The following is a 27,379-nucleotide window of genomic DNA, read 5'->3' on the forward strand; positions in this document are numbered from 1 at the left end:
CCTCCTGCCTCAACCTCCCAAGTCACTGGCATTACCGGCTTGCACCACCACACTCAGCACCTCACATTAATTTTGAAGTCACTCAGTTATTGTCACTTCTGACAACCCCAGGCAACCCTAGCAAGGAAAGATTGCTTGCCATGAGAATGAGAGCATATGAAAAAGCACATTCTCTGTTGGCATAGAGGCTCATGAGAGACCATGTAGAAAGGGTTATGTACAAGCCTGTTCCTTGCTGTCTGCTGACCTCAGCAGAGATGGTCCCAGGAAGGAGAATTTCTTTAAAAGTGCTTATTTCCATTTGGAAACACAAAGCTATGGAACTGGTGTTCTTCCTATGTATTTTTCTGTTTTCATTCTTTTTTTTTTTTTTTGGATGGCCTGCTGTTTCTTAGATGTAACAGTGCTGCATGCTAGAAAAAATAGTAGTAATCAAAAAGGTATGGTCCCTTCCTTCATGGACTTTGTAGTATTGTGGGAGAGACAAACATCAATTAAACAAATGTAAAACCAGCTGTAGTAAATACTCTGAATAAGACATTCATAGTACAATAAGAACATAGGACAATATGTAAGTTTTGTATGCAATTGTAATTGAAACATTAGGTAAGAATGAAGCCAACTAAGGGATAATAAAGTGGAATGAGGTGTGCGTAAGTGATTAATTGTAAATTTTAATGATCTAGTCAAAGAGATTAACCTTCTTATATATTTTTTTCTTCTCTTTTTCTCTTTTTTAATCATTAAGTTTATGACCCACCAGGATGTGACTGTTCTTGAGGGAAGAGGTAGTTGTCTGAAGTAACTATTTTGAAAACTACTCCCTAATGTCACCATTACTCCTTTGTATATTTTCCTGTGACAATATGGGGGCGGTTTACTTTTTGCTCACAAGTGGTGTAAAATGTGTAAGAACAGCACATCTAATATTTTTATCTTCATGGCACCTCTCTCTACTCTGGGTTGAAAATAAGTGTTGCCTGTTCCCTTTCCTGTCACAAATTATGCCTGTTATATTATGCTGTATAGCCCACCAGAGATTACATGAGTCTAAGTAGTAGAATAAAGATCCTTCTAATAGTCACCAGTATTAAAAAATCCCCAAATTTGTACCAGCCATTTTTGTTATATTCATTTCTGTCATACTTTTAAGAAAAAAATTAAAAATTTCCTTATTTTTATTATTTTTTATACAGTACTAGAATGGTCCACCTTGATTATTAACTTCTAAGGCTAATATATTCCTGTCACAACAATTAGTTGAGAAACCTGGTTTCTTTAGCTTTTGCCACATGATGCAGAGCTGGTGAACAAGTTTACACAGAAAAAATTTGAAGACCCTTGTTCTTGTTAGTTATGATCGAAGTAAATAAAATTCTTGCATTTTTAATTTAAAGTTCAAAGAATGAAAGCTTCCAAGTATCATCCACAAATTTTTGTTGTATGAGGTGTGTCAGCATGGGGAGTCTCATTTCCTGTCCCTGGAGCAGTTATCCTAAGCAAAATGATATTCCCAGAGTCACTTTTGTGGTTAAAGAAACCACAAAGAAGAGTAGTTGAGGAAGAACTTGGTTTCAGTTTCATTAGGATGCCAACCAATCTGTACATGGGGTCACCCTTCTCAGGTTTTTGAGAATTCAAAACCAAGAGAATTAGACTAGATATCTGTGTTTTTTTTCCTTTTTTTTTTTGAGTTTTGGATCGATAGCATGCTTTCGTTTTATTTATTTTTATTTTTACAGCCTTACAAGTGTGGTGCCAAGGATCGAACCTAGACTCATACCTGCTAGGCAGGCGCTCTGCCACGGATCTATAGCCCCAGCCCCCTGTGTTTGTTTTTTTGTTTTTTTAAATTAAGCTAAATTGAAGAATGTTGCATATACCTTTGGCCATGTTGTTGTCCTAATCCACACCTAATGATTGAATATTTCTCCCTAAACAGTAGGTCTTTTGCCACAGGAGCAAGGGCTTTGCATATGGTTGAGCAGAGATTGCCTTTGCTAGAGATGCCCAGCCTTACAAGAGCCAGGAAGAGGCTAGGCCATCAGTGCTTTTCTTTCATTCTTGTAAACCTGATCAGCCAGTGCAAAATAACCCAGTTTCTTGAAGCTTAATATTTCTCAAATGGTTTTCTTATCGCGGGAAAACAAGGCATCACGTTCATTGATGTTTATAAGTGTTGTCTGATTTATCATCACTTAAAACATAATATTCACTTGAGTTAAAAAAAAAAGTGAATCACAAGTACATTTTTCTTATTTTATTGAATCAGGTTGTTTGCAATGATATAAATGTGGCCTGTGATTCCATTAATATTTTGTATATTTGGCAATTTTTACATTAATATGTAAATATCTAAACAGTAAAATATTCCCCTAAAAATAAGCCAGATGGGTTGTATCATTATATAATACCATGTACAAGATTAGGTTTTAGATAAATTTTTTATTGTAAATATTGTGCAGCTATTTTTATTCACATTTTTTATTGGTATCCCTTACAATGTTATTTTATTTCTTTAGCCTAACATATTAGGCAGTCTCAATAGCAATATAAAACAGCTACTTCTTCATCTCAGCATACAGACATTGTTCTGTTTATAGTTTCTAAATTTATTCTGAGGTCTTCGGGAGATACTCATTCCAAAGCCTGGGATACATTGCAGAGTTTGCAAACATTAGACTGTGGTTTTCTTTAAACTCTTTAGTAGGTTGTAATAGAATTGATGATACTAATATCATTAAAAGTTCATCTTACTATTACAGTGAGTTTGAAAATTTTGAATAATATTGGCATAAAAGATCAGCTTCCCAGAATACATATTTGTGGATTAAATCAGTGTGATGACCTAGCGGTTAGAAACGTTGTAATAATATTCTGTAATGACAGTCCCCATTTTGTGAGTGTATTTGCCTAGCATGGTGCTGCTGTCGCTTGACTGATGTTTTAATATTTGTTGATTCCTTCAGGACAATCAGGTCTTAAATTTCTTCTTATTTCTTCTCCTGCTGTGGTTCCCCCACCTACTATCACAGAGTTAGGTATAAAAAATGAAATATTTCCTTTTAAGTAGTTTTTGTGGTTGCTTGTTGGTAAGTCAGTTATTTTTCCCATCTTCAGTTTAGTGGCCACTATAGTTTTTCTGGAGCTGTAGAGTTATCTAAGCTCAAATAACCAAAGGTTGCATTGTTGTGTCCATTGTGATGGGTAGTGTTTTGATTTTCATGACCACTTTTTATTAGTATTTTAAAGAAATAATTTGATGTAATATATTGTTAGAAACAAAATAACCACAGTACTAACAGTGCTACTATTCTAAGAAAAAACATTGTTCTTGTATTGATTATTTTTGTTTTCTGAGCTACGTTTAAAAGTTGGCCCATCATTAAAAAAAAAAAAAAAAAGCCTCGTGAGAATCTGTGTCTTCATCTTAGCCACCATCCCCCAAATTTTTAGGAAAAAATTTCTCCCTCATGTCAGTGACCAACCTCAGCTTTCAAAAAACCAATGGACTTATTAACTGCCATTGTCTCTGTAGATTCAGTGTTGTTTCTGACTATGTAAGAATAAGATCCTATTTTGGATTTCACATTCTCTGTAGCATTCTTGTTGCATCCTGTTGTGTTAGGATGGAGAAACGAGAACTGTTATTAAAGATCTTATCTTGAACACTTATAATATACTAGAGGTATAACAGCAGCAAAATAGCAATTTAATTTTAATTTTAATAACAAAAGTTATATGTTTATTACAACTAAGTCCAAAAACTTACCATATATAATAGAAAAAAGATTAGATAATTAATCTCATTTTTTGAAACTAGATGTCTATTTGGAAAGCATGTTATTTATTGTGTAATTACTAAGAAATGTGGAGAGAGATTTTCAGAGCTTTTAATAAGAAAACTAAGAATATACTGTTACTAAATGATACATAATAATCTTGTTAAATATGTTCATATGTGTGTATTGATAATTATGGTTGGCATGATTAATGATCTTTACCCAATAACTATGAATCTGTATTTTTAACATCTTGTTCTGCAGTACTACCAAGCTGTGGATTGATGTTGGGAACCATTTCAAAAGAAGACATGCTTTTTTATATTGTTCATATCATATGTAGTTGTTTTAAATTTTATGATAATAAAGGCAGACATTTTGTAAAACTTTTCTCCTATAATTCTAAACAAGAATTTGGATTCATTACAATTTAAACATCTTGGCTTTACCTGGAATAAAAATATACTTATTTTTTATATACAATTTGTTAATTTAGTATTTGCTAATTTATTATTTTATGTAATTTTGGAACTCATTTAAAATAGTTATTAAATATTTGCTAAACTATTTGGGATACTTCTAGAACTGAACATTAAGTTTTTCTTTTGCTAAGAAAAGTATGCATTAGTAAATTGTGTAGGCAGTGATTAATGTAGGATGCTAGTAGTTTTTATAAGTCCTCTTGTCATTACAGATCTCCACAGGATAAAAGAACACTTCTTGTGAATTGTCAGAATAAAAGTCTTTCACAGTCTTTTGAAAATCTTCTTGATGAACCAGCATATGGTTTAATACAAGTATGTTCCTTCCTCCCTCCCTCCCTCCCTCCCTCCCTCCCTTCCTTCCTTCCTTCCCCTGGGAATTGAACCCAGGGCCTTGTGCTTGCAAGGCAAGCACTCTACCAACTGAACTATATCCCCAGCCCCCCAAGTCTGTTTCTTAAGTCTATCTTTTGCTAATCTATTAATTTGACTCAATATTTTATATGTCCCCTACCTTTTACCTTCTCAGAGAATATACAGAATGAGACTTGTGTGTGTAAATCTTTATGGAACTATACTGTGTAATTTTATAGAAAGAGTAATAAGATCTATATTATTTTCAAGTCTCAGAAGCTTCCTTGATTATTAGTTACCCTTAACACAGTTTTTCACTTTATCATAATACTAAAACTGGATGTCAATAGATTTTTATTATAGTGTTCATTGATTAAGAGTCAAAGGGTAAACAAATTTGAATTCATTAAATGATCAATTTAGGGAAAATCTGGTTTGAATTTTTATTTTTAATTTATGCAGGTTATTTTGGGATCATGGTAATCTAATTCTCCTAAAAGTATTTTAGTGTTTTCTTGCATTTAGCTAAAAATTGTGCTCTTAACATGACTGAATTTCACTCAGATTACTATGTGAAATAATGAAATGGTTACTTATTCATTTATTTATGCACTCATTATTTAAGAAATGTTTGAACATTTATTATACTTCAGGTACTTTTTGATTGGTTTTGAATATGTAAAAGTTAATGAGATAAAGAGGGAGCTTTTTAGGAAGGAGGATTGCAAGCTAAAATTGTTTAAAATAAAAAGTGAAGGGACAGCTTTTCTTATTATAAAATAATCAGTTATTTAATAAAATTTTGCTAAATGTGAATGAACAGGCAGCTTGTGTTTCAGAAGTAACCCTAGGACTTAACAGTAGAAAAAGCCTTTTGCTGTTTTCTAGGACAACATTGTCCCAGAACAAATTATTCTTGTGTGATTTTTATCATCAGTATAATTAGGTTAAAAATGTCAGCTACTATTTAAATACCCAGCTTGTAAATATAGCTGTCAAATTTTGTGCTAGTGTGGTAGTACACACTTCAAGAAATACATTTTTTTTTTTTTTTGTGAAGGCAAGACTGCTAGACAGAAGAAAGCTGTTGTGGGCCCTTCACCACTGGAAAGTAAGCACTGCATATATTTCTGATATATGCAGATTGGATGAAGCCTACAAATCATTTGTTTATCTGTAATTTAATCAGTAGATTCTCATGCTGTTATACTATTTTGACCAAATAAAAGGTTGGCTTAGAAAATTTAAATTTTTTTTTCCAAGAAAAAAAATTAAGATAATCTTAGAACACTTTTAGTTCTGATTTATCCTCTTTAAAAAAAACTTTGTTTTTTTTCTATTTTTGCCTATAATGGAATGTTTTTATTCTTAGTTTGAGTGAATAATGCTAATATTTTTCTTCCTGTTACATAGAAAATTAAAAAGGATCCATATACAGCAACTATGGTAGGATTTTCCAAAGTGACAAACTACATTTTTGATAGTTTGAGAGGCAGTGATCCCTCTACACACCAACGACCACCTTCAGAAATGGCAGATTTCCTTAGTGATGCTATTCCAGGCCTAAAAATAAATCAGCAAGAAGAACCAGGATTTGAAGTCATCACAAGAGTGAGTGGAGATTTATACTAATACAGTTTTAATGGGAATATGTGTACTGCATGCCATAGAAATAGAGACTCAATTTTAGTGACATCTGTCTCTTTCTTATAACTTGTTTTTACAGCTTTTTGCTAAGATATCTGACAGTTAATACTTCTCTGCCACCATATTCTTGATTATTCCCCATTTTATACTTTCTCTCCATTAGTTTTGTTACTTCTTCAATTCTTTTATTACTTCACCCAACCCCTGTTTGGTACTGGAGATTGAACCCAGGATGTTTTACTACTGAGCTACATCTCCACCCCTTTTTATTTTGAGTTAGGGTCTCCCTAAGTTGTTCAGGGTCTTGCTGAGTTGCTGAGACTGACTTTGTACTTGCAATCCTCCCACCCAGTCTCCCGAGTTGCAGGGATTATAAGTCTATACCGCCATATCCAGCTGTCTGATTACTTTTTTTTTCTTAGTTGTAGGTGGACCTTTTATTTATTTACATGCGGTGCTGAGGATCTAACCCAGTGCCTCAGGAATGCTAGGCAAGTGCTCTACCACTGATCCACATCCTCAGCCCCGCTTTTTTAAAAAATTTTTTTTTTAATTAAAAAAATTTTGGGGGGTGCTGTGGGAGGGGTTATAGCTTATGGAGTGCTTGCCTAGCACATGTGGGGCACTGGGTCCGATCCTCAACACCACATAAAAATAAATAAAGGTATTGTATTCATTTACAACTAAAAATTTAAAAAAAATTTTTTATTCTCTGTAGTTACACATGACAGTACTTTCATTACCTTTTAATAATAGCAAATAGGTTATTTCATTAAGTGCATAGGAGTAAGTGATTGATGAACTTTTCATATTGCCTCTGGGTTCTGTTCCTAATTTGTATGTTTTCTTGGTAGGCATCAGAGACACACTCTTGCAGGGCTTTTATTTTCATGTGAATCTTTTCTTTTTTAAGTCAAATGGGGTTTGGCCCTAAATTATGGTATATCTTTTTATATGCACAACAAGAATTTTTTAATTTTTTGCGATTCTGGACTTACTTATAGAAAGAAAATTATAAATATCTAAGTTATAGTGCTTAATTAAAGGTTTTATCTTGGAATTGATATTTTTAAATTACCATAATGTGTTAATTGAATTGGAAAAAATGAAAAAAACTAGAAAATGCCAAGCAGAGCTAATGGTTGACAATTACAAACTTTGTTAATACAATTATTATGTATTCTCCTTTAAAAATTTTTTTTTAACAATGTAGCATACTATTTGATTTGAAAGGTCTCACAGTTTACATGTTCAATGTTTTGTACTTACGTAATTGAATCCCAAAAGAGCAAAGAACTTTTTTTCTTTTAAATGACAAATGTTTTTAGTCTGTGGAATTTTCTCTCTCTGAATTTGTAACCCAGTTATTTCTTTAGTAGGAGGGGGAAGTGTATGTAATGCTAATTTATAATCCGTGGATTAAACACTTGAAAATAAGGAAAGAGTTAGTATTCAGTTCTGAAAAATAGTCTTTCTATATACCTCGATTTAATCTCACTTGTTAAAGAAGTACTTTTACTACTTATTTTAGATTGACTTGGGAGAACGCCCTGTTGTTCAAAGGAGAGAGCCAGTATCACTGGAAGAATGGTCTAAGAACATTGATTCCGAAGGAAGAATTTTAAATGTAGATAATATGAAGCAGATGATATTTAGAGGGGTAATTTAAAACCTCTTAACATTGATTGTTATAGTGATTATATTATATACTGCAAATATTCAGGTATTTGTTTTTAAGGGGAAGAATGAATTATTTCTTTGTTGAATGATGCCTTATGATTTCTGAATTGAGAGGCACAGAGCAAAGTGCTTATGATGTCTCCTGAGGGTCAAGTATGGAGATACACTTAAACTTAGAGGTAGATATTCTTCCTTATTTGAAGTTTTATGGGTTATATGAAGGAGTCATGTACCTCTGTAGCATTTAATTTATCCCATAATTTTGGGCTTAGAAAAACTCATCAGCCCACTGTTCACTATATAGTCTACTGTACACTTTGCATTGTTTTAAAATCTTTCTAGCTGGTGCTTACACCTTCAGATTCTAGAAGTGAAAAACAAGATAGTATTCACTGAATCAAACTATTTTTATGTATAAAACTACCTTTTTTTTTTTTTTATTGTACTGGAGGTTGAACCTTGAGGCATTTTACCATTAACTACATCTCCAGCTCTTTTTATTTTTTGAGACAGGTTCTCACTGTGTTGCTTAGGACTTTGCTAAGTTGCTAGGCTGGCCTTGAACTTGTAATCCTCCTGCCTTAGCCTCCCAAATTGCTTGGATTATAGGCAAGTGCTACCATGCCCAGCACTCCTTTCTGTTTTTGAGGCAGAGTCTTGCTAAGTTGCTTTAAGGCCTCATCAAGTTGCCCAGACTGGCCTCAGATTTATGATCTTCCTGCCTTAGCCCCCTGAGTTATGATACTAAAGACATGTGGCACTGTGCCCAGCTAAAATTAACTCTTAAATATTAGTTTTTTTTAATTTATTTTCATGCCAGTTTTATGAACTTAATGCTATTGCTTCCTTTATTTTTTTTTTTAACTAACGTGTTTAATGTTCATGCTTCCTTCAGGGTCTTAGCCATTCTTTGAGAAAGCAAGCATGGAAATTCCTTCTGGGATATTTTCCTTGGGAAAGTACCAAGGAGGAAAGGACTCAATTACAAAAGCAAAAAACGTAAGTAATGAACTTTTGTGTTCATCAAACAAATTTCATTAACCCAACCATACAAATTAGTATAGGATTTGTAGTTGAGAATTTGAAGTAGACTAGAAAATATGAAAATAATTTCATTTTTATTATTTTAATTTAAAAATTATGAGCATTGTAATTATTTTCAACCAGAAAACTTAATTAGAAGGACCTCACTGTATATTGGTGAGTACGTAAAAGGTGAGTATGACAGAAAAATTCAGGTCTACTTGTGCCAACCTCGTATAAGCTTTTTGCATATTTAAAAGAATTATTTAGACCTACGTTCAAAAATATATCATTCATTTTGACTCAGTTGTATAATTTATTCTGAAATTATAAAACATCTCATGAGAAGTAGGTTTGTTACCTTTAAATTATTTTCATGGTATTCTTACATACTAATCATTCTTTTAGAAGAATGTTTCTGTTTTAAGTTATTTCTCATACTGAAAAGAGGCAAAGACCAACTTTCCAGGTATACTTCTAGTTCCCAGTTGTCGGTCTATTCTTTGTCTGAAAACTATTTTTATCATTATGGGTGTTTTCAAAATCTCTTAACATCCCAGTCCTTCTAAGATAATTCTATATTAACAAGGTTTTGCAATAGGCTGATTGAAAAATGGAACTCTTACATCACATTTTTTTAAAAAACCATTTTTATTTATAATTATTCAGAAACTTTAGTGGTTAAAAAATTTTCACGATTAGAATACTTTATAATTTTAAGAATTGGAGTGTTTTTAAATTTTTTAAAAAGCATACCTAAAGTTATTCTAGCATGTAGCCTATTATCACATAAACTTTGTGACATGTATGAAGTTAATTTTTTCCTATTTTTACTCACTTATTGTAATTTTAAGCAAAATTTCAGTCATATTTATGAGTTTCCATCCCACTAAACACCATAAATGTTTTGATGTACTATTTGTAGAAAAACTCAGGAAAGCAATGTTAAAAGTAAAGTTTTCAAATAGCTTTCTTTGGTATGAAATTGTTTTCTATAGTGATGAATACTTCAGGATGAAACTACAGTGGAAATCTGTCAGCGAGGAACAAGAGAAGAGAAATTCGAGGTTAAGAGATTATAGAAGTCTTATCGGTAATTTTTTCTTAACTTTGGAAATGCAAGAGAGGGGTTTACATTGAAGTCTTGATAAAATTAAAAAGCAAAGATGGTTCAGTTTTGGGGTTCAAAAGAAGAATCAAAATTGCAAAGTACATTGGAACTTGTATTAATAATGCTCTTGGTTGTTCTCATCCAATAGTCATGAATTCAGTCACTCTAAGTGCTGATGTACTCAGTTTTCATTCCAAAATGAAAATCAAAGATTATTTAGCTTTATTTGCTTGTTGAGTTATTTTCATTTTTAAAAGCTCTAGTTTTTATTCACTATGAAAGTGATTTGTGTTTATTATAGAAAATTGGAAACTAAAAATGAGCAAAAGAAGAAATTAAAAATTAATTTTGATTCTGCCACTCAGATAATTATGATCAATAAACTTTGGTTTATATCCATCTAGACTTTGTCTATGAGTATATATATTTCATTTTTTAATTAAATGACTAGTAAATTTTTGTATTTGAAAGTGGAATATTTGTTAAGAATGACTATTCTCTTAAGAGATTTTTAATAGAATTTTATCATAAAAGCATTATCCTACATCCAGATACTCATTACTGGATTTTCTGGCTTTTATGATAAAAACCAGGTTGGTATAAATTATTGAAGGACAGTTTCTGCTGTTTACCTGACAAGTTTCAGTTCATAATCTCTACTTTACAAATGAGAAAACTGAAGCATTGAGAGCATACATGATTTATCTAAGGTCATGTGGTTAAGTGTCAAGCCCAATTTTAATATTAACTATATTATTTTTTTTCTATAATTTTGGGTATTAGTGGAACTAATATTAGTAGAACTTAGATTTGAAATTTTTATATTGGATTTGGAAAACTATAGCATCATAGGTATATAGGGATGTGTTGCCACCACTTCTCTTCCACAAAAGAAAGAATTCTCTCAATTATATTAGAAAGCCCAACATAGTGGTGATTTAGTAACTTTTGTGAATGTAAAGAAAATTACTGAGATCTTTTTGTCAGTAGTACTTGTGATTGATAAAAGAATTTTATTTTTCTGGAAAGTAAATTAAAACAGAATAAACTGTGTACCTCCTCCGGTTAGGGCAAAAAATTGGATGTCCTGAGACATGGAGTTATCTGAAATGTCCAACTGAAACTCCTTGCTCTTTTTAGTTTCAGTAGGAAAAATAGTATTGGATATTTTTTCCCCTTGCTTGGACATAACATATTCAAACTGGAAGGGATCTTAGAGGGTAACTCATTCACTATTTTGAGCCTTTTTTCCTCTACATGCCATATTCTCTTCCCTTTATGTCAACTACCTTTGATGTTGACTCTCATCTTCTCAACTTTTTCTTGTGTCCTGTTCTTATTCTTTCTAGGAGACTGGTAGAAATATCTAGATATTTTAAATCTCCACAACATAATTTGAGTTGAGACATATTTTAGGCCAGTTTTCTCATTTTTAGCAAATAATAAAATTGAAACCCAGAGAAGATTAGTAAATTGTTTTAAGCCATCTATTCAATCTAGACTTAGTTATACTCAAATCTAATTTTTAATTAAATGTCCCATTATCTATACCATGCTATTAGGATAAATAAATATAATAAGATCAGTTTTGAAATCCTTTTTCTGTAATTCTTTTTCTAAAGAGCATTTTTTGAGAGCATTTATGTTTTTTCATTTTGTGACCAAAAGATCTGACAAGAGGAGGAAAAGTTTATTTGGCTCACAGTTTCATAGATCTCAGTCCATAGATAGCCAACTCAATAGCTCTGGACCTGAGGTGAGACAGAACATCATGGAGGAATGGTGTGACAGAAGAATGCAGCTAAGGACATGGCAGCAAGGAAGCAGAGAGAGTGAAAGACAGAGCATGCTCCCCTCAATAGGGACAAAACATAAACTCCCAAAACTATGCCCTCTGTCACCTATTTCTTCTAGCCATATCCTATCTGCCTACATTTGCCACTCAGTTAATCCATTATCAGTAGGTAACCCAATCATTTCACCTCTGCTGATTCTTACATTGTCTAACAAATGAGCTTTAGAGGGATACCACATATCTAAACCATAAGTTTGTCAAAGGCTTTTTAGGGGGTTTGAATTAATTTTATTAAAAGCAAAACTATATCTAAGCTGTGGACCCTGTGTGTCATGCTGAGAAACTGACATGTTCAAATATGATGAGAAACTATTGGAGCATTTTAAGTTAGAGAGTATCTTATTTATATTTTAATATCATTTTTTTACTGCTCTGAGGAAATGGGTTGTATAAAAGTAAGAGTAGGAACAGGCACTAAGAGTTAGATGTCCAAGCAAGAGATGGTGGTAGCAGAGATATAGAGAAATAGAAGGATTCTGTCATATTTTGGTAACAGAATGGATAAGATTTTCTTATATATTAAATATGGGGTGGAATTAAGATAGGAGGTATAGGGAAGTTTAATTAGGTGTTTTCACCTAATGAAAGTGTTTCACCCCTTAAGGTGAAACATACAAATGGAACGTTAATGCTAATCATATAGTCTGAAGTGATCTGATAGGAGATAAAAATTTGGGTATTATCAATATCCATGAAATAGGTGACCTTACATAGGAGTGAGACAGAGAGAGAACCCAGGATCCTAGTTTTTATTTCACTGTTTTCTAACTTTGACTGCACATCAGAATCACCAGGGCATCTCTTAAAATCACATTATTTTATTTTAAGCATTCCTACATTCATTCATTCAATTAAATTTACTCAGTGCCTATTATGTACTAGGCTCTTCTCTAGGCATTGGGGATTCATCAGTGAACAAAACAGGCAAAATTCTTGCCCTCAAGGAGCTTCCATTCCTGTGGGGAACAGACAATAAACAAGATAAGTAAGTAACATGTGATATGTTAGTGGTAAGTGCTGAATAGAAAAATAAGGCAAGGAAGAGGGTTAGATAGCACATGTGTGATGTTGCAGTTCCAGCTTGGGTGATCATAGGATGCTTTTTTTGAGAAACTGATATTGGAGTAGATACTTGAAAAAGGGGAGAGGTAAGTGATGCAAATAGATATGTAGGTAAAATGCATTCTAAGCAGAAAGTAATAGCGTGTCTTAGACTTATTTCTACCCCAGGACATTTTGCATGTTTAAGGATATAGCATGGAGGCAAGAGTGACTGGAATGAGTTGGGATAGAATATAGAACCTGATGAGGTCAGAGAGGATTGAATACAGATCTACATAGAGCATTGCTATTGTAAAGACTTCGACTTTTATTCTAGGTGAGATGAGTAGCCATTTAAGGGTTTTGAACAGAAAAAATAATGACAGTGATTTCACTGTCTGGAGATTAGGTGCAGAGTGGCAAAGGTGGTAGGAGAAAGATCATTTGAGGCTGTTGCTGTAGTCCAGATTAGAGATGATGGTTGTTTGGTCTTGGGGGCTAGCAGTTGAGGGGGCAAGGTTTGACTAGATGGTTGAAGGAGAGGTTATATGCTATGCAGCTATCTGGGTAAAGGACCTTCTGGGCATCAAGGTCTAGATTTGTTTCTGCTCTTGACCTCTGCATGCTTTTTTTTAATTTATTTTTATTTTTACAGACTGCATTTTGATTCATTGTATACAAATGGGCTACAACTTTTCATTTCTGTGGTTGTGCACAATGTAGATTCATACCATTCATGTAATCACACATGTACATAGGGCGATGCTGGCTGTCTCAGACCTCTGCATGTTTGAAAAACAAGGAGACCAGTTTGGCTAGAATGGAGTTAGGTTGGGCTGGGAAGTAAGATGAGTTGGGTGGGAGATCTGAATATTGGTTCCTAAATGTATTTTGGAAGTTTAACTAATATATCAGTGTCAGACAAGGAGGCAAAGATTTAAAAGGATAACTCTAAAGTTTTTAGGGAGAACATCTGGAAAATGGAATTGCTATGTTTTACTAAAATGGAAAAAACTATGAGAGAAGAAAGTTTGGAAGAGAATATTTGGAATTCAGGTTTGGACACTAACTTTGAGATTCTTCTTGGATGGTCCACATCTACGTAAGAGGAGGTTTATATAAAGCCTGAGATTCGGAAGACAGAAAGGGGCTGGAGATAAATTTAGGGGTTATTAACATATATGGTATGAGACTTCATGAAATTTTGAATTTGAGGGAGTAATATAGTTTGAAAAGAAGAAGTCTAAACTGAGGAAAAATTAGGAGCAAAGGAAACTGAGAAAAGAGCCCGAGAAAATGAAAACAAAAGCTTGGTGTCTTAAAAGATAAATGAAGAATATTATTTCAAGAAAGTATGACTAGGATGTCATGTAAGACGAAGATTTGGGTTGACCACTACAAAGAGTATTGAGGTTATTGGAGATTTTGATTACAGGAAAAGTTTTGTGGGTTGGTGGGTGTGACAACCAAGAGGTAATAGAAGGAGAGGACTTAGAGACAGTATGTACAGCTCATTGAAGTTTTACTCTTAACAGAGAGAGAAAATGGGCTGCAGTTAGAGGGAAAAGTTTGATAAGAGAGGTTTTGTGATGATAAGAGAATGGCACTTGCCGGAATGTTATGAGAACACTTCAGTAGAGAAGGAAAACTGACAAAACTGGAGGAGACAAGAATTAGTAGAGGAACTCGATAAGAATTGCTGGAGTCCTTGGGTAGCCAATGGTAATAGCTGTCTTGTGTGAAAAGAGGGACTCGTCTTAGCTGTAATCCTAAAAACTCATGATAGTGATAGGAGAGAACAGACTGTATAAATTCACATGCAGTTATGTGGTTAGAATAGTGGGTACCGGGGAAGTTCTTCCTGGGTAGCTTACTTTTTCCCAGAGGTAGGAGGCAAGATCTGAGAGTAAGATGTGGGAGAAAGTGGAGGCTTGATAAGAGAGGACGTGTAAAGTAGTTAAATGAATGGACAAGGGAAATAATGCATAATTGCCAAGCAACATTATGGACCCATTTGAGGTTAGTGATGTCGAGTGGGGTCAGTCAGCATGATTGTGTTTTTCTTAAAATTTTTTTAGATGTACCTAGTTAGATGGAGAGTTGGATTTAACTAGGGCTTTTAAAACTTAAGTGCTCATTTTGCTTCTACAAATACCTTATAAATTACCATTTTTATATATCATATTTTGATCCCTTTTGTGGTTTCTGCTTGGCTTGTCTTTACTAAGTATCTATATAAAATACTGAGAGTTCACGAAGATCTAAACAACTTTTTACTGTGTTTAAAATACCCACTAAGGCTGATTTTCTATGCTGGCATTATGACATTGTAAATTGTGCTTTAATAAAAAAAAAAATTAACTTGTTTGTCAACTGTGAAAAGAGAATAAAATTTTCTGACATTTTAAATTGAAATTTTATATTTGTAGCATGAATTTTTTTTGTATTGCTTTTGCCTATTTGAGAAATGTTTATACAATTCTGTAGGTACATGCTTGCTTTTTAAAAATCCAATGTGTTTTTTTAACAGAAAGCTAGAATATTGTTCTAATAATTTTTTTAAATGTACTTATATAATATAAACTGCCTTCTATTATTAATTAGATTCTACTTTGTTGTGAAATACTGCTCCTTTTCTTTGTAAAAGAGTTTTGGAAAGTTTTTCAAATTATTTTAATAGGGGGAGGATAATTATAGCTTTACAACAGACTTGATTTTGGAGTAAATCACTTTGAGTTTGTTGTCTCTTCCTGATTTTCTTAGACATTCAAGTTGGAGAATGCCTTTTTAGTTATAAAGTCTCACAAGATACACTTAGTAGGCATTAGTATTAGTGAAATAAATTGTTGATACTTTTGGATGTGCTCAAGATGATATTTCCACTTCTGTTTGTAATGTCATGAAAGTTATTACCATCAAAGTATGTATTTTTTTAATTTAAAAAAATATAAAATTGAATTGCTTATAATATTTAAAATGAATGGTGTATATATGAAAATATGGAAGCAATTTTTCCTCAAAATAATTATGAAACATGGCAAGAAAATTGATAATACTTCTTATAATGAATGAAGCAATTATGAATGAAATAAAATTTCTGATTATACTTCATTGGATACTTTTTAAAAATTATGCATGAAGGACTGGCATTTTTTTGCCAACTAATGTGAATTATTAGTGTTGCTTTTAATTCACTGAAAATATTTTCTACTACGCATATAAAAGGTTTCTATGTTTAGATCAAAATTGAAGAATACTTAAAAATTTGTCTGTGAGGAAGTGGACTTGTTTTTGAAAAATATTCCAAAATGTTACTTTACTCAATATTTGAAATGTAATTTGATGAATTTTTTTTCATTAAGTAAAACTTGGCAAGAAATGAAATTAATAGCAAGTAATTCTGTACTTATAAGGATGTAAACTTTATAAGAATCTGTTTTTTGAGAGGTTTTCAAATATGTGATGATTTCCCTCTTTAGAAAAGGATGTTAACAGAACAGATCGAACAAACAAATTTTATGAAGGTCAAGATAATCCAGGGTTGATTTTGCTTCATGACATTTTGATGACCTACTGTATGTACGATTTTGATTTAGGTAAGTTCTTTAAAGTCCTAATTTAACAAGACGTGTATTTTTATTTTATTTTATTTTATTAATTAGTTTATTTATTTTTGGGGGGTACTGGGGATTGAACCTAGAGGCACTTGACCACTGAGCCACATCCTCAGCCCTATTTTGTATTTTATTTAGAGACAGGCTCCACTGAGTTGTTTGCTTTTTCTGAGGCTGATTTTGAACTCATGATGCTCCTGTCTCAGCCTCCTGAGCTTCTGGGATTACAGACATGAGCCACCATGCCTGGCTGTATTTTTATTTTAGAATTTAAATTTATTAACCAGTTAAAAATAGGTAATAGATCTGTGGACTAGATTTGTAAGTATTGCTCCTCAGGGAAATAGAAACCTGTAAGACTTTATGTATGGTTCCCAACCCAGGAGCCATGATTTTGCTGCAATAAACTTACAGGGGCACTGTGGAATCTGTTAAATTTTTGAGAGAATTATATTACATTTGTAGAACACAGCACTAGTTACTAGCTGAAAAAGCTAATGGTTTAATTTAATGTTATGTATTCTTTTTTTTTTTTTCCCTCCTTTGTGGTGCTAGGCATTGAGCTATATCCCCAGCCTGCTAATGGTTTAATTTAATATTATATAACTTTATTCCTTTTGATTAAGGTATGTATTTGCAGAACTGGGTTTTTTAGCTTTCCTGTGATAATCAAGTACTGAGTGAAAGTAAATGATAGTGGTATCTAGTTGAATTTCAAGGTTTGAGAAGCAGTGTAGGACCCAACTGATGCTAAGTTTTTAGGACACAAACACAGGTTGATTATCCTTTATCTGAAATGCTTTGAACCAGAAGTGTTTCAGAGTTCATAATTTTTAATTTTGTAATATTTTTTAAACTTTACTAGTCAAGGATTCCTAATCTGAAAATATGAATTTGAAATGCTTCAACATTCCATATAGGGACTAAGAAAGTTCTAGATTCAGATCATTTCAGATTTCATGTTTTGGATTAGGAATGTTTAATCTGTACTTATGTTTGGACCTAATTATGTAATAAATGCAACTGTTAGTTATTTCTTTGAGACTAGAGATGTCTTGTAAAAAATTACTGAGACAGTTAAAGTGCCATGAACTGAGAAAGTTTTGGGACTCATTGTGCATTTTATTCCTTGTGTGATTTGATGTCTTGCATAAGTACTGCAGATTATTTTGAAGGGCATTTGAAACTTACACTTTCCTTGATAAATGTTCCTACCAAATATGAGTTGTTAGCACGGTGCTTGGAGTTGGAAATGGAAAATCGGGGATGCTGAGGGGTGGAAAGCTTAAGGAACAGATATTTTAAGGGGCAAGAGAACTTGAGCTGTTTCTTTAAAGGACCAACAAACCCCGAACATCAGTCTTTAAATAAGTAAAATAATAGAGTTTCTTAGTTACCTACCATGTGAATGGTTCCTTAGCTGGAGAATAATAGAAGTAGATGTTTTCCAAATTACTTTAGTAGAGCTTTAAACATCTGGAGATGATGTTTGGATACTTAGCATATTTAACCCAAATAAACCTCAAATTATGGATACATTTCCTTCACTCTTTGTATCTATGTACATTTTCTTGTCTTTATAAGTTAGGGGAAGATATAAGTTTGTGGGTCTTGAGGAAACAGCCCGTTCGGTGAGAATAAATTGAAAATCGCAAGGTTCTCTTTAAAAGGTAAAATGCAGCAGTCCTATCTGTCTTATCTTCAGTGAGCTTCAGATTGGATCAGTTAAAGCATATTGATAGAGTGCTTTTCAGGTTGTGGTCTTAACTTTAATTCTAATACTAGTCTTTTGAAGAAGTAGGAAGTAATTCTCACTTTAGGAGTAAGGTAATACTAATAGAGACAGTGAAGTTCACGCAGGTAGTAAATAGTTGATCTGGAGTAGAGCCCCAGAACTTTATTGCAGACTGGCATTCTTAATCCTTCTACCTTCAGTAAGTCCCTTGCTGTTTTAATTTCTGTTACCACTGTAGGGCATCGAACCATTGTTTTTGGCAATAGTAGGCATTGTTCCATTCTCTCAGATGGTAATTTTGAGATAGGAATTCACACATACAGTTACATCTTGACAGGAATGCATTCTGAGAAATGTGTCAGCTTGCCTCTCCTTTTGTCTATACTGACTCCACATTCTTTCTATTTAGGCACTTCAGTTATCTGAAACACAGTCAAAGTTCCCACTGATAATCCTGGACTGAGGAAAAGTGAAGATGGTTTTTATAACAGCTGTGAATCAATGTCTCTTGACCTTTATTTGTAGTAGAGCAAGCAGTCTGTGCTATAAATTTACCCCGTCTCATAGGTGATTCCATGATATTGAAGTGTTTGGCATCTCAGCCCATGTATTTGCGTTAAATTCAGTCTCAGTAGTGAGAAGGGTGACAAAATGATTAAAAGCAGACAGAAGACCTTAAAAGTAATTTTTAATTGGGTGTAGATACTGTACTTCAGGAAGTGTCTGTGGAGATACCTTTTCTACAGTGCGTGTTGATAATCATGATCCTACATAGTTAGAAAAGGTTAAATTACATTCAAAATACTATGTATAACAAGGCAGGAGAGTGTCTAATGTTCTTTTAAAAGATGATTTCTAACCCTCTCTCTATATATTTTATATTTGATACTCTAGGGGATAAGCTTCAGTTACTTGGAAAATTGACCTGTATGTAGATTAAATTTTCCTTTCAGCACAAGAAGTGTACAGTAGGATGATAAAGAGTTCATTTCTCACACCTCTCAACTGAAACAAATTTGCTTTGAAAATAATTTTAGGAAACTACTTTAGAAATTATAGTAGTGCTGATGTGCATCAGTCAGCAGTAGTGCAGAATATGAGTGTCACTGAATGCTAATTTAAACAGCTTTAATCTTTCTTTAATTAAAAGGAATTTGTACATTAATTCCATCCCCATAACCCATGGCATACCCCAAAGAACATTATATATAAAATAAAATAGATTAAAGGCTATCAGAAGACGAAGATTAATTTGACAACTGGCTTCAACTAAGACTTATAGAAGAAATATGGTAGTGATCTCATATGAAAACTGAAGACTTAAAGGATTAAATTAACTTCTTAGAAATTTTTATTCATTATAACTTAATAAACTCTTTTCCTAAAGGAAAGGTGCTTTGTAAATCTTTTGAATAGCATTCTTTGAAATTTTTCTATCATAGACCATATGCAATCAGATTCAGTAGAGTAGTATTCTTTTGTACTTCGTTGAATTCAGATTAGGTTTCCTTCTTGTCTTAATTGATTTAGACTTTATATTTGTAATAGATTTCACTGTGTTAGTGCCAGGTAGGAAAGTTCTGATGATAACAGTTTAATCTTCCTTCCAGCTTACTTACTGTTTTTCTTAAAGTGTACATTGTTTTAGAAACCATCCACATAAATTTGTAGAAATGCTCACATTTAGGTGTCTTGTCACATGCCATTTTTTCTAGCTCTTACTTGTAAATGTCTTGATAACTCTGTTATCTGCTACTGTAATAATTGAATGTCTGCCATGGGAACCTAGGTGTTCTTTTATGCTCATGTGAGTACAGCATACTTTGTACAGAGAACAGTACATACACAGTGAATTTATAATAGGCTGCATGGAAAGACAGCAGTAGATGATAGGATAGAGGCTCATAGCAAATTTTAGCTTTATCTGTTTTCATAAGGAGATCCTAAGGTGATCTGAGGTGCCTTTTTATATTACATTTTTTTTTTTGTTTTTTGTTTTTTGTTTTGGTACAGGGGATTGCACTTTACGAGCCACATTCCCAGCCCTATTTTGTATTTTATTTAGAGACAGGGTCTCACTGAGTTGCTTAGTGCCTTGTGGTTGCTGAGGCAGGCTTTGAACTCAAGATCCTCCTGCCTCAGCCTCCCGAGTCATTGGGAATACAGGTGTGCGCCACCATTCCTGGCTTGTATTACATGTTTGATATGAGTTTTCTGAAGAGATTTTGGCTTACCTGCTTTCTGGGGTCATTTTTAAAGTTTTCATCCAAAACAATGATACATAATTAATTGTGTATAATTTCTAGCAGAACTATCCATTCTCCCTTTTAATTATAGACTTATAGGCTTTAGTATAGAAAGATTTTGGTGAATAAAAATGTAAGCTTTGGGTTTGCAAACAAAGACTATATTTTCTTTTTTCTTTTTTTTTGCGGTACTGGGGATAGAACTCAGGGCCTTGTGCTTGTGAGGCAAGCTCTCTACCAGCTGAGCTATCTCCCCAGCCCTCTATTTTCTGCAGATGTCCCAAGCTACAAACCAGGAAATCTCTGTGTAATTGTAACAAATGTACAAAAGCTTCCAAAGTTGAATGTCCCTTTGTTGGTTCAATAATTGGTGTCTGAAATTGAAAGTCGAATTGTAAAAGGAGGAAAGTAAGGGTTTTATAGGATGGAAGTAAAACGAAAATTGATATATTCACATGAAAAGCAAATCAACACTTCTGTTTGTTTTTAAGTGAGGGATCTGAATCCTTATCTTTCTAATTTTTCTTTTAATCAAGTACTGTAATTAGTGTCATGGTTGAGAAATTATAATAGCATCAAGAGAAAGATTAGAGTGGTAATTTTAACTACAGAAATATTGATTGGGTTAAATCCATTTGCTAGTATTGGTTGGGTAAAGAATAACAAGAAAAGAGAGAAGGATGTGGATATGACTTTTTTTAAAAGAATTTGGGGGCTGGGGTTGTAGCTCATTGGTAGAGCTCTTGCCTAGCATGTGTGAGACACTGGGTTTGATTCTCAGCACCACATATAAATAAGTATATAATAAATAAAGATTCATTGACAACTAAAAAAAAATATTTAAAAAAAGTTTTTTTTTTTTTTTTTTTTTTTTTGGTGATTCCTTTTGTTTGAGTTACCAATGGTCTGCTTGCTAAAGCTTTTGGACCCTTTTCTGTTTCATTTTACTTACTTGTAATAATTGGGCGTTGTTGACAACTATGGCCTTTCAACATTCTTCCCTGAACTTTTGCAGCATTATTCTTCCTTTTTTTCCCCACTTGTCTCCCTAATTATTCTTCGTAAACATCCCTTTGAATAAATACTCATATTTGATCTTCCTCTGGGTGGTTCTTTACCTCCTCTTCTCATGATGCTTTTGCATGTTTTTTGATACCTTCTCTGTAGGAATACCTTCACTAAGATGCATTCTCCAAGTTATATATGTGCTTGACATCTCAGTCTAAAACAGCTTAGTTTTCTCACTTGAATACTTATTCCTGTTTATTTGCTTTTCTTCGTGAAAATAAATACCTGCCAGTTTTTTTTAATCCAAATGCAATATGTAATTTTTACTGAAATGGTGCAATACACACACACACACACACACACACACACACACACAAGGTTACATGAAGTGTAGGTTTTCAGAGATAATATTATTTTCTTCTTCTTAGGCTATGTGCAGGGAATGAGTGATTTACTTTCTCCTCTTTTGTATGTGATGGAAAATGAAGTAGATGCCTTTTGGTGCTTTGCCTCTTACATGGACCAAATGGTAAGAACAGGAATTTTTATTCTTAAACCAAACTCATTTTGAAAATTTAGTTTCATAGATAATAATAAGTGTTGACAAGGATATGGGGAAAAAAGTACATACATACATTCTTGGTGAGATTATAAAATAGTGTAACCACTCTGGAAAGCAGTATGGAGATTTCTCAAAAAATTGGGAATGGAACCACCATTTGACCCAGCTATTCTACTGTCCATATATATCCAAAAGATCTAAAATCAGCATACTGTAGGGATGCAGCTATATCAATATTTATAATGGTACATTTCACATTAGCCAGACTATGGAACCAACCTAGGTACCCTTCAACAGTTGAATGGATAAAGAAAATGTGGTATATATACACAATGTAGTATTGCTTAGCCGTGGGGAAAAAAAAATGAAATCATGTTATTTACTGGTAAATGAATGGAACTGGAGACTATAATGATAAGTGAAATGCTAAGACTCAAAAATCCAAAGGTCGAATGTCTTCTCTGATCTGCAGAAGCTAGTCTACATTAGGGGAAAAGAGAGAGAGTGAGACCTAGGGAGGGAGAGAAGGAGAGAAAAGAAATGTGGGAAAGGAGAATTCCATCAAAATAAAAGATCAGGGACATAGAAGAAGGTGATTGAGGGGGGAGGCAGGAGGGGTGGGATAAGGGAAAAAAATAGTGGAATGAATCTGACCTAACTTTTCAGTATACTACAGTGAATCTCATCATTATGTGTATCCATGAGACATTAATTTAAAAAAACAATAAATAGATCTGTAGAGTAAAAGAAAGGGGGAAGGGAGGGTAAGTACTGGGTACTTAATTTGAGCAAATTAATATTCCATGCATTTATAATTATATCAAAATGAATCTTAATGTTATGTATAGCTATTATGAACCAATAAAAATTTAGTTGTTTAATCTTATTATATAACTAATTTTTATATTTAGCCAACTATGATGGAGCTTAAAAAACTCATCCATGCTTATTTTACTTTTTTTTTTTCTTTTTAATAACCTTTTAAGAGGCTTAGAAATACTGGCATTGTTTTAAATATAAAAGTAGAAAATAATGTGCCTATAGTACAGGAATAATCAGGATTTAATAACAGTAAGTGCTTATGTTCTTCAGAAGAGCTATTTGTCATTATGGAATATTGATGAAATAGGTGACATCAGTTTTGTGAAGTAGTTAAACTCTTCCATCATCAGTTTCAGAGATATGCTTAGTCATGCCAAGTAATATCCTTACCTTTTGCAAACATTTTGCATTTTGTCATAGTAACTGATTTTTCTCCAAATGTGTTTTAACTGTTTATAACTCTGACACACTTAGCAATTCATTGTTTTTTTTTCCCCAGAAGTTTGTGATTATTAGCATTCAGCTCGGTCTATATAGAAACATTAGTTTAAAAAAAAAAAGAATTTATTATCAGCAGTTTATCTTTGAGACAGTTCTAGGACAATAGTGCAGAGAGAATATTAACAGAGATAAAATAGAAAAGTCTTCTCAAGCAATATATTAGAAAGAAAAAAGGCAGAAAGGAGTATCCAAAGACCTGACTACATACATAGGTCATTGTATTTTTCAAAATAAAATTAATAAATTTGATACTGGGTCTTTTTGTCAGATACTGAAATGGCTTGCTTCAAAGGGTATGAAGTACTTTGAATCTGTAATGACCTGAAATATTTTTAAAATAAATAATATAACTCAGAGCTTCTGGGGTACAAATTGAAATTTGAATGTTGCACTCTTTTTTTCTTTACTTCCCTTTTTGTTTGACTTTTTTTTTTCTTTTTTGCATTTTTCATTTTTGTCTATTTTGTCTCTTGTCCATAGTTTGAACTAATTCTCACTTTTTGTAGTTCTTTTTCAAATATATATTTGATAAGATTGATTAGCTTTAAAATGTCCTTTTACTGTTAATAAATTTTTAAATTAGTCCTTTGTCAAGAATTAATATTTTTGAATTATTTAGAAAAATTATCAATTGTAATTATCTGGTAATATAGTTTACCTTTTTGATTGATTGATTTGCCTACCTTCTTAGTTTCAATTACTCTCAAGTACTCTAGAAACCTGAGGCATTTGTTATAAAGGTCTGTACAACTGATACTAATTGCATAACATCTCTTGTCTGCCTTCTTTGTGTTTTTGTTATTTTCTTTTCACTAGAGCTAGTATGTTCCTTGATAAAGGAATCATGTCTTTGTTTTATTTGTAGCATACCAAAATTTTCTTAATGCCCAACCTGAGGTAATTCAATAGATTTTTGTAGAATAAACATGAATCTTTAAACCTCTTTTAGTAGGTATTTACCTTCCCAAATTAACATCAATGTACTGTATTTAGTTTCTTACTATAATAATTTTAAATTAAATGAAACCAGTATTAGTATGTTCAAATATATTGGCATGTAATGTCACACAATGCATGTATACCTAAGAAGTAGTTAATTTTTTAAATTGAGATACATGTCAAAACAAAGTTAATTTTCATGTGGTAATTTGAAGGAATACTTAATGATGGAAATAATCTGATAAATGTTTATTTCTCAAATATATGTTCCTTTCACCAAGTCTTTCATGCTGTGTAAGAAATAAATGTGTCAGTGTGCTGCTGCTATTCCTGCAATTCTTTTTTACCTAAATAAACTGAATAAAGGAGAAAATAATCCTTAGTTTGAGACCAAGGATATTTTTCTCTTCCCTTCCTTTTTAGTGTTGCTTTAGCTTTTGAATTAGTTGTGTATTTTTTAACATAACCTATATGGTAGAAGTTCAACATTTGTCCTTAGACAGCATGCTTTAGTTATCAGTGGTTATGTACTATAAAATATTTTTAAAATAGTACTAGTTTGGTAACCGTTATTTCCTTTTGAAGCATCAAAATTTTGAAGAACAAATGCAAGGCATGAAGACCCAGTTAATTCAGCTGAGTACCTTACTGCGATTATTGGACAGTGGATTTTGCAGTTACTTAGGTAAGTTTAGTAAATCAGAACTAAACACAGCAAATTGTAGGATAATACAATTCTGTAATATACAGAAAAAATGTGAAGAATTCTTTACATTAAAAGACATAAACACCTATTGTTATTGCTTGGGTTTTTCTGAGGAATGAAAGTATAAAAACAAAACTATCTTTGAATAATTCTGCCTTAAAACATTTTGTTTGAAAAATGAATTATTTGTTGTTTGATGATAGTCTGTAAATTTGAATTGTTTACTTGACTTGATAGAAGGCAATTAAATATGTAGGGGTTCTAATCACCTAAAATGCAGAGAATTTGTGGTGCTGGGGATTGAACCCAGGGCCATGTGCTTGCAAGGCAAGCACTCTACCAACTGAGCTATATTCCCAGCCTGAGGAAAATTTGAGTTTGAGAAAAGTTCCTCTGTTTTGACATAACTAGTATAAGAATAATCCATATATGCATTTTTTTCTTCTGTATAGAATCTCAGGACTCTGGATATCTATATTTTTGCTTCAGATGGCTTTTAATTAGATTTAAAAGGGAATTTAGTTTTCTGGACATTCTTCGATTATGGGAGGTAAGTTCTGAAATTATTACACAAGTGTAATATTTATAATGGAAAGATGCAGTTTATTCTGTAGAGTATAAATGCATTGTCATACTAACTGAAATTTTTAAGGCACTTAGCTTCCAAAATTCTTGGTAGTCTGCCCTTAAAAATTAATGATCTCAAAACTAATAAGTGGTCTTTGGAACTTCTTTCTTAAAATCACAATTCCTATGAGATTTGAGGCCAAGCAGTATACCAGAACAGTTCCCTAGACCATTTGCTGCTTGTGTTCTTCCTTTGGTACACTTGAATTTATGTGAGCCTCTGTCACATTCTGGTATAGGTTTGTTTAGCATTCAGATTAATGAGCCAGTCAGTTGAGTTGGCACTTAAGCTTAGTTTGTGATCTGTGGTGTTAGGGGACTGACATGTGTTTTACTTTTTCAAAGAAATGTAAGTTACAGCAAAATGGCAAGAAATAACTAGCTTCCCACATTCCAAATTTAATATATATAATTTTTTTTTTATTTTTAATACCAGTCAGCCCTTTCTCTTTGTCTCTCTTTTCTTTCAAGAAGAAAATTAAAGCTAGTTGAAATAGTCGTCTTCACCATCCCAGTTCCATTTCCCTCCCCACACATTAGAGGAAATTCATTATCATGGTTTTGGAGTATATCCTTTTATTCCATTTTGCACCTCTGGAAAATCTTGATAAAAAACAAAACAAAAACATCTTTCAATTATTAACTATTTGTTAATAACAGATCAGTGTGCTTTTTAATACAATATTGGTATAGTGACTGTTGCCTTATCTTTATAAAAATGAAGGGATAACCAAAATTTTCCTAAGGAAAGAGTGAGGAAATAGTCCATTTGGATAATAAACTTACAGTGGAACTCCAGTGCTCTAAGACTTTTACAACTGGAAATTAATTCCAGCTACCATTTGAGAAGGCGGTGTGTAATGGAAGGATCATTGCTTTGTACTTGTTACATCTGTTCTGAAATTGGAAGTAAAACTCACAGGCTCTCTGCATAGAATCATGCTTAAATGTGTATCAACTTTGTTAAACTAGAATCTCATCTTCTTTAAAAGATGAATTAAGAATATTATTACCACAAAGCTAGAATAACTCCTCAATCTGTTTTTATCAAATAAATTGGAACTTTTAATGAAAACTTTGAGGTTAATTGCATTGTAATTAGACTTTGGAAAATTGGAGTTAGTTTGAAAATGATTTATTTCTTTTGAAAGAAGTAAAAATATTTCATATATGTGCTAATAATGTTGTTTGTATGAGTCTTTTTTCTCTCCAAAAAAGATATTATTAAGTACAGTAATCAGGTACGTTAACAAGGTCTTAAATCTGAGGGCATTGCCTGTATTCAGGAAAAAGTATAACTATTGATCAAATATTCTATATGTTTGGGTAAAAATGTTGAATAATTGATTCAGTTTTTGTCATAGTTACGGATACTCTGAGTTATATGATGTAAAGTTTTATAAGTTAGAATGTAGAGCTACCTATATATGTTTTTGATCCCATGTACTGTGTAATTTAGTCTTTTTTTTTTAAATTCAGGATGTAGCTTATATTTATTCAGGAACTTAAGATTTATAAGTGAGAAGCTGAAGGTTCAGAAATATGCTGAAAATGCATTTAACCCTTACATCATAAACTTAACCCCACAGCTGTGGCTTCTTAACATTTATAGTATTGGTTAGGTTCAGTGATTTGCATGTGGTA

At 32.6% G+C, this 27,379-nt stretch overlaps 1 protein-coding gene and 1 non-coding gene across 4 annotated transcripts in view; one reads left to right on the forward strand and one right to left on the reverse strand.

Annotated features, from left to right (window-relative positions):
* The window catches only part of Tbc1d15 (TBC1 domain family member 15), a 60,331-nt gene that overhangs the window by 28,715 nt on the left and 4,237 nt on the right, over positions 1-27,379 (forward strand). Inside the window, exons 6-15 of one of the 3 annotated variants that reach the window (XM_047550672.1) lie at positions 4,477-4,579; positions 5,679-5,729; positions 6,032-6,229; positions 7,797-7,925; positions 8,841-8,944; positions 9,967-10,061; positions 16,455-16,571; positions 22,007-22,107; positions 24,988-25,087; positions 25,561-25,658. In XM_047550672.1, coding sequence (XP_047406628.1) covers positions 4,477-4,579; positions 5,679-5,729; positions 6,032-6,229; positions 7,797-7,925; positions 8,841-8,944; positions 9,967-10,061; positions 16,455-16,571; positions 22,007-22,107; positions 24,988-25,087; positions 25,561-25,658 — 1,096 coding nt within the window. The remainder of the gene's footprint in view (positions 1-4,476; positions 4,580-5,678; positions 5,730-6,031; positions 6,230-7,796; positions 7,926-8,840; positions 8,945-9,966; positions 10,062-16,454; positions 16,572-22,006; positions 22,108-24,987; positions 25,088-25,560; positions 25,659-27,379) is intronic. The other 2 variants (XM_047550674.1, XM_047550673.1) reach the window with 2 other exon arrangements.
* On the reverse strand, positions 1,187-1,322 carry LOC124984110 (small nucleolar RNA SNORA66). Its single transcript, XR_007108571.1, has one exon. It is a non-coding gene; the product is annotated as a small nucleolar RNA SNORA66 (small nucleolar RNA).

Source organism: Sciurus carolinensis, chromosome 4, assembly GCF_902686445.1.
Source record: "Sciurus carolinensis chromosome 4, mSciCar1.2, whole genome shotgun sequence".
Classification (NCBI taxonomy): Eukaryota; Metazoa; Chordata; class Mammalia; order Rodentia; family Sciuridae; genus Sciurus; species Sciurus carolinensis.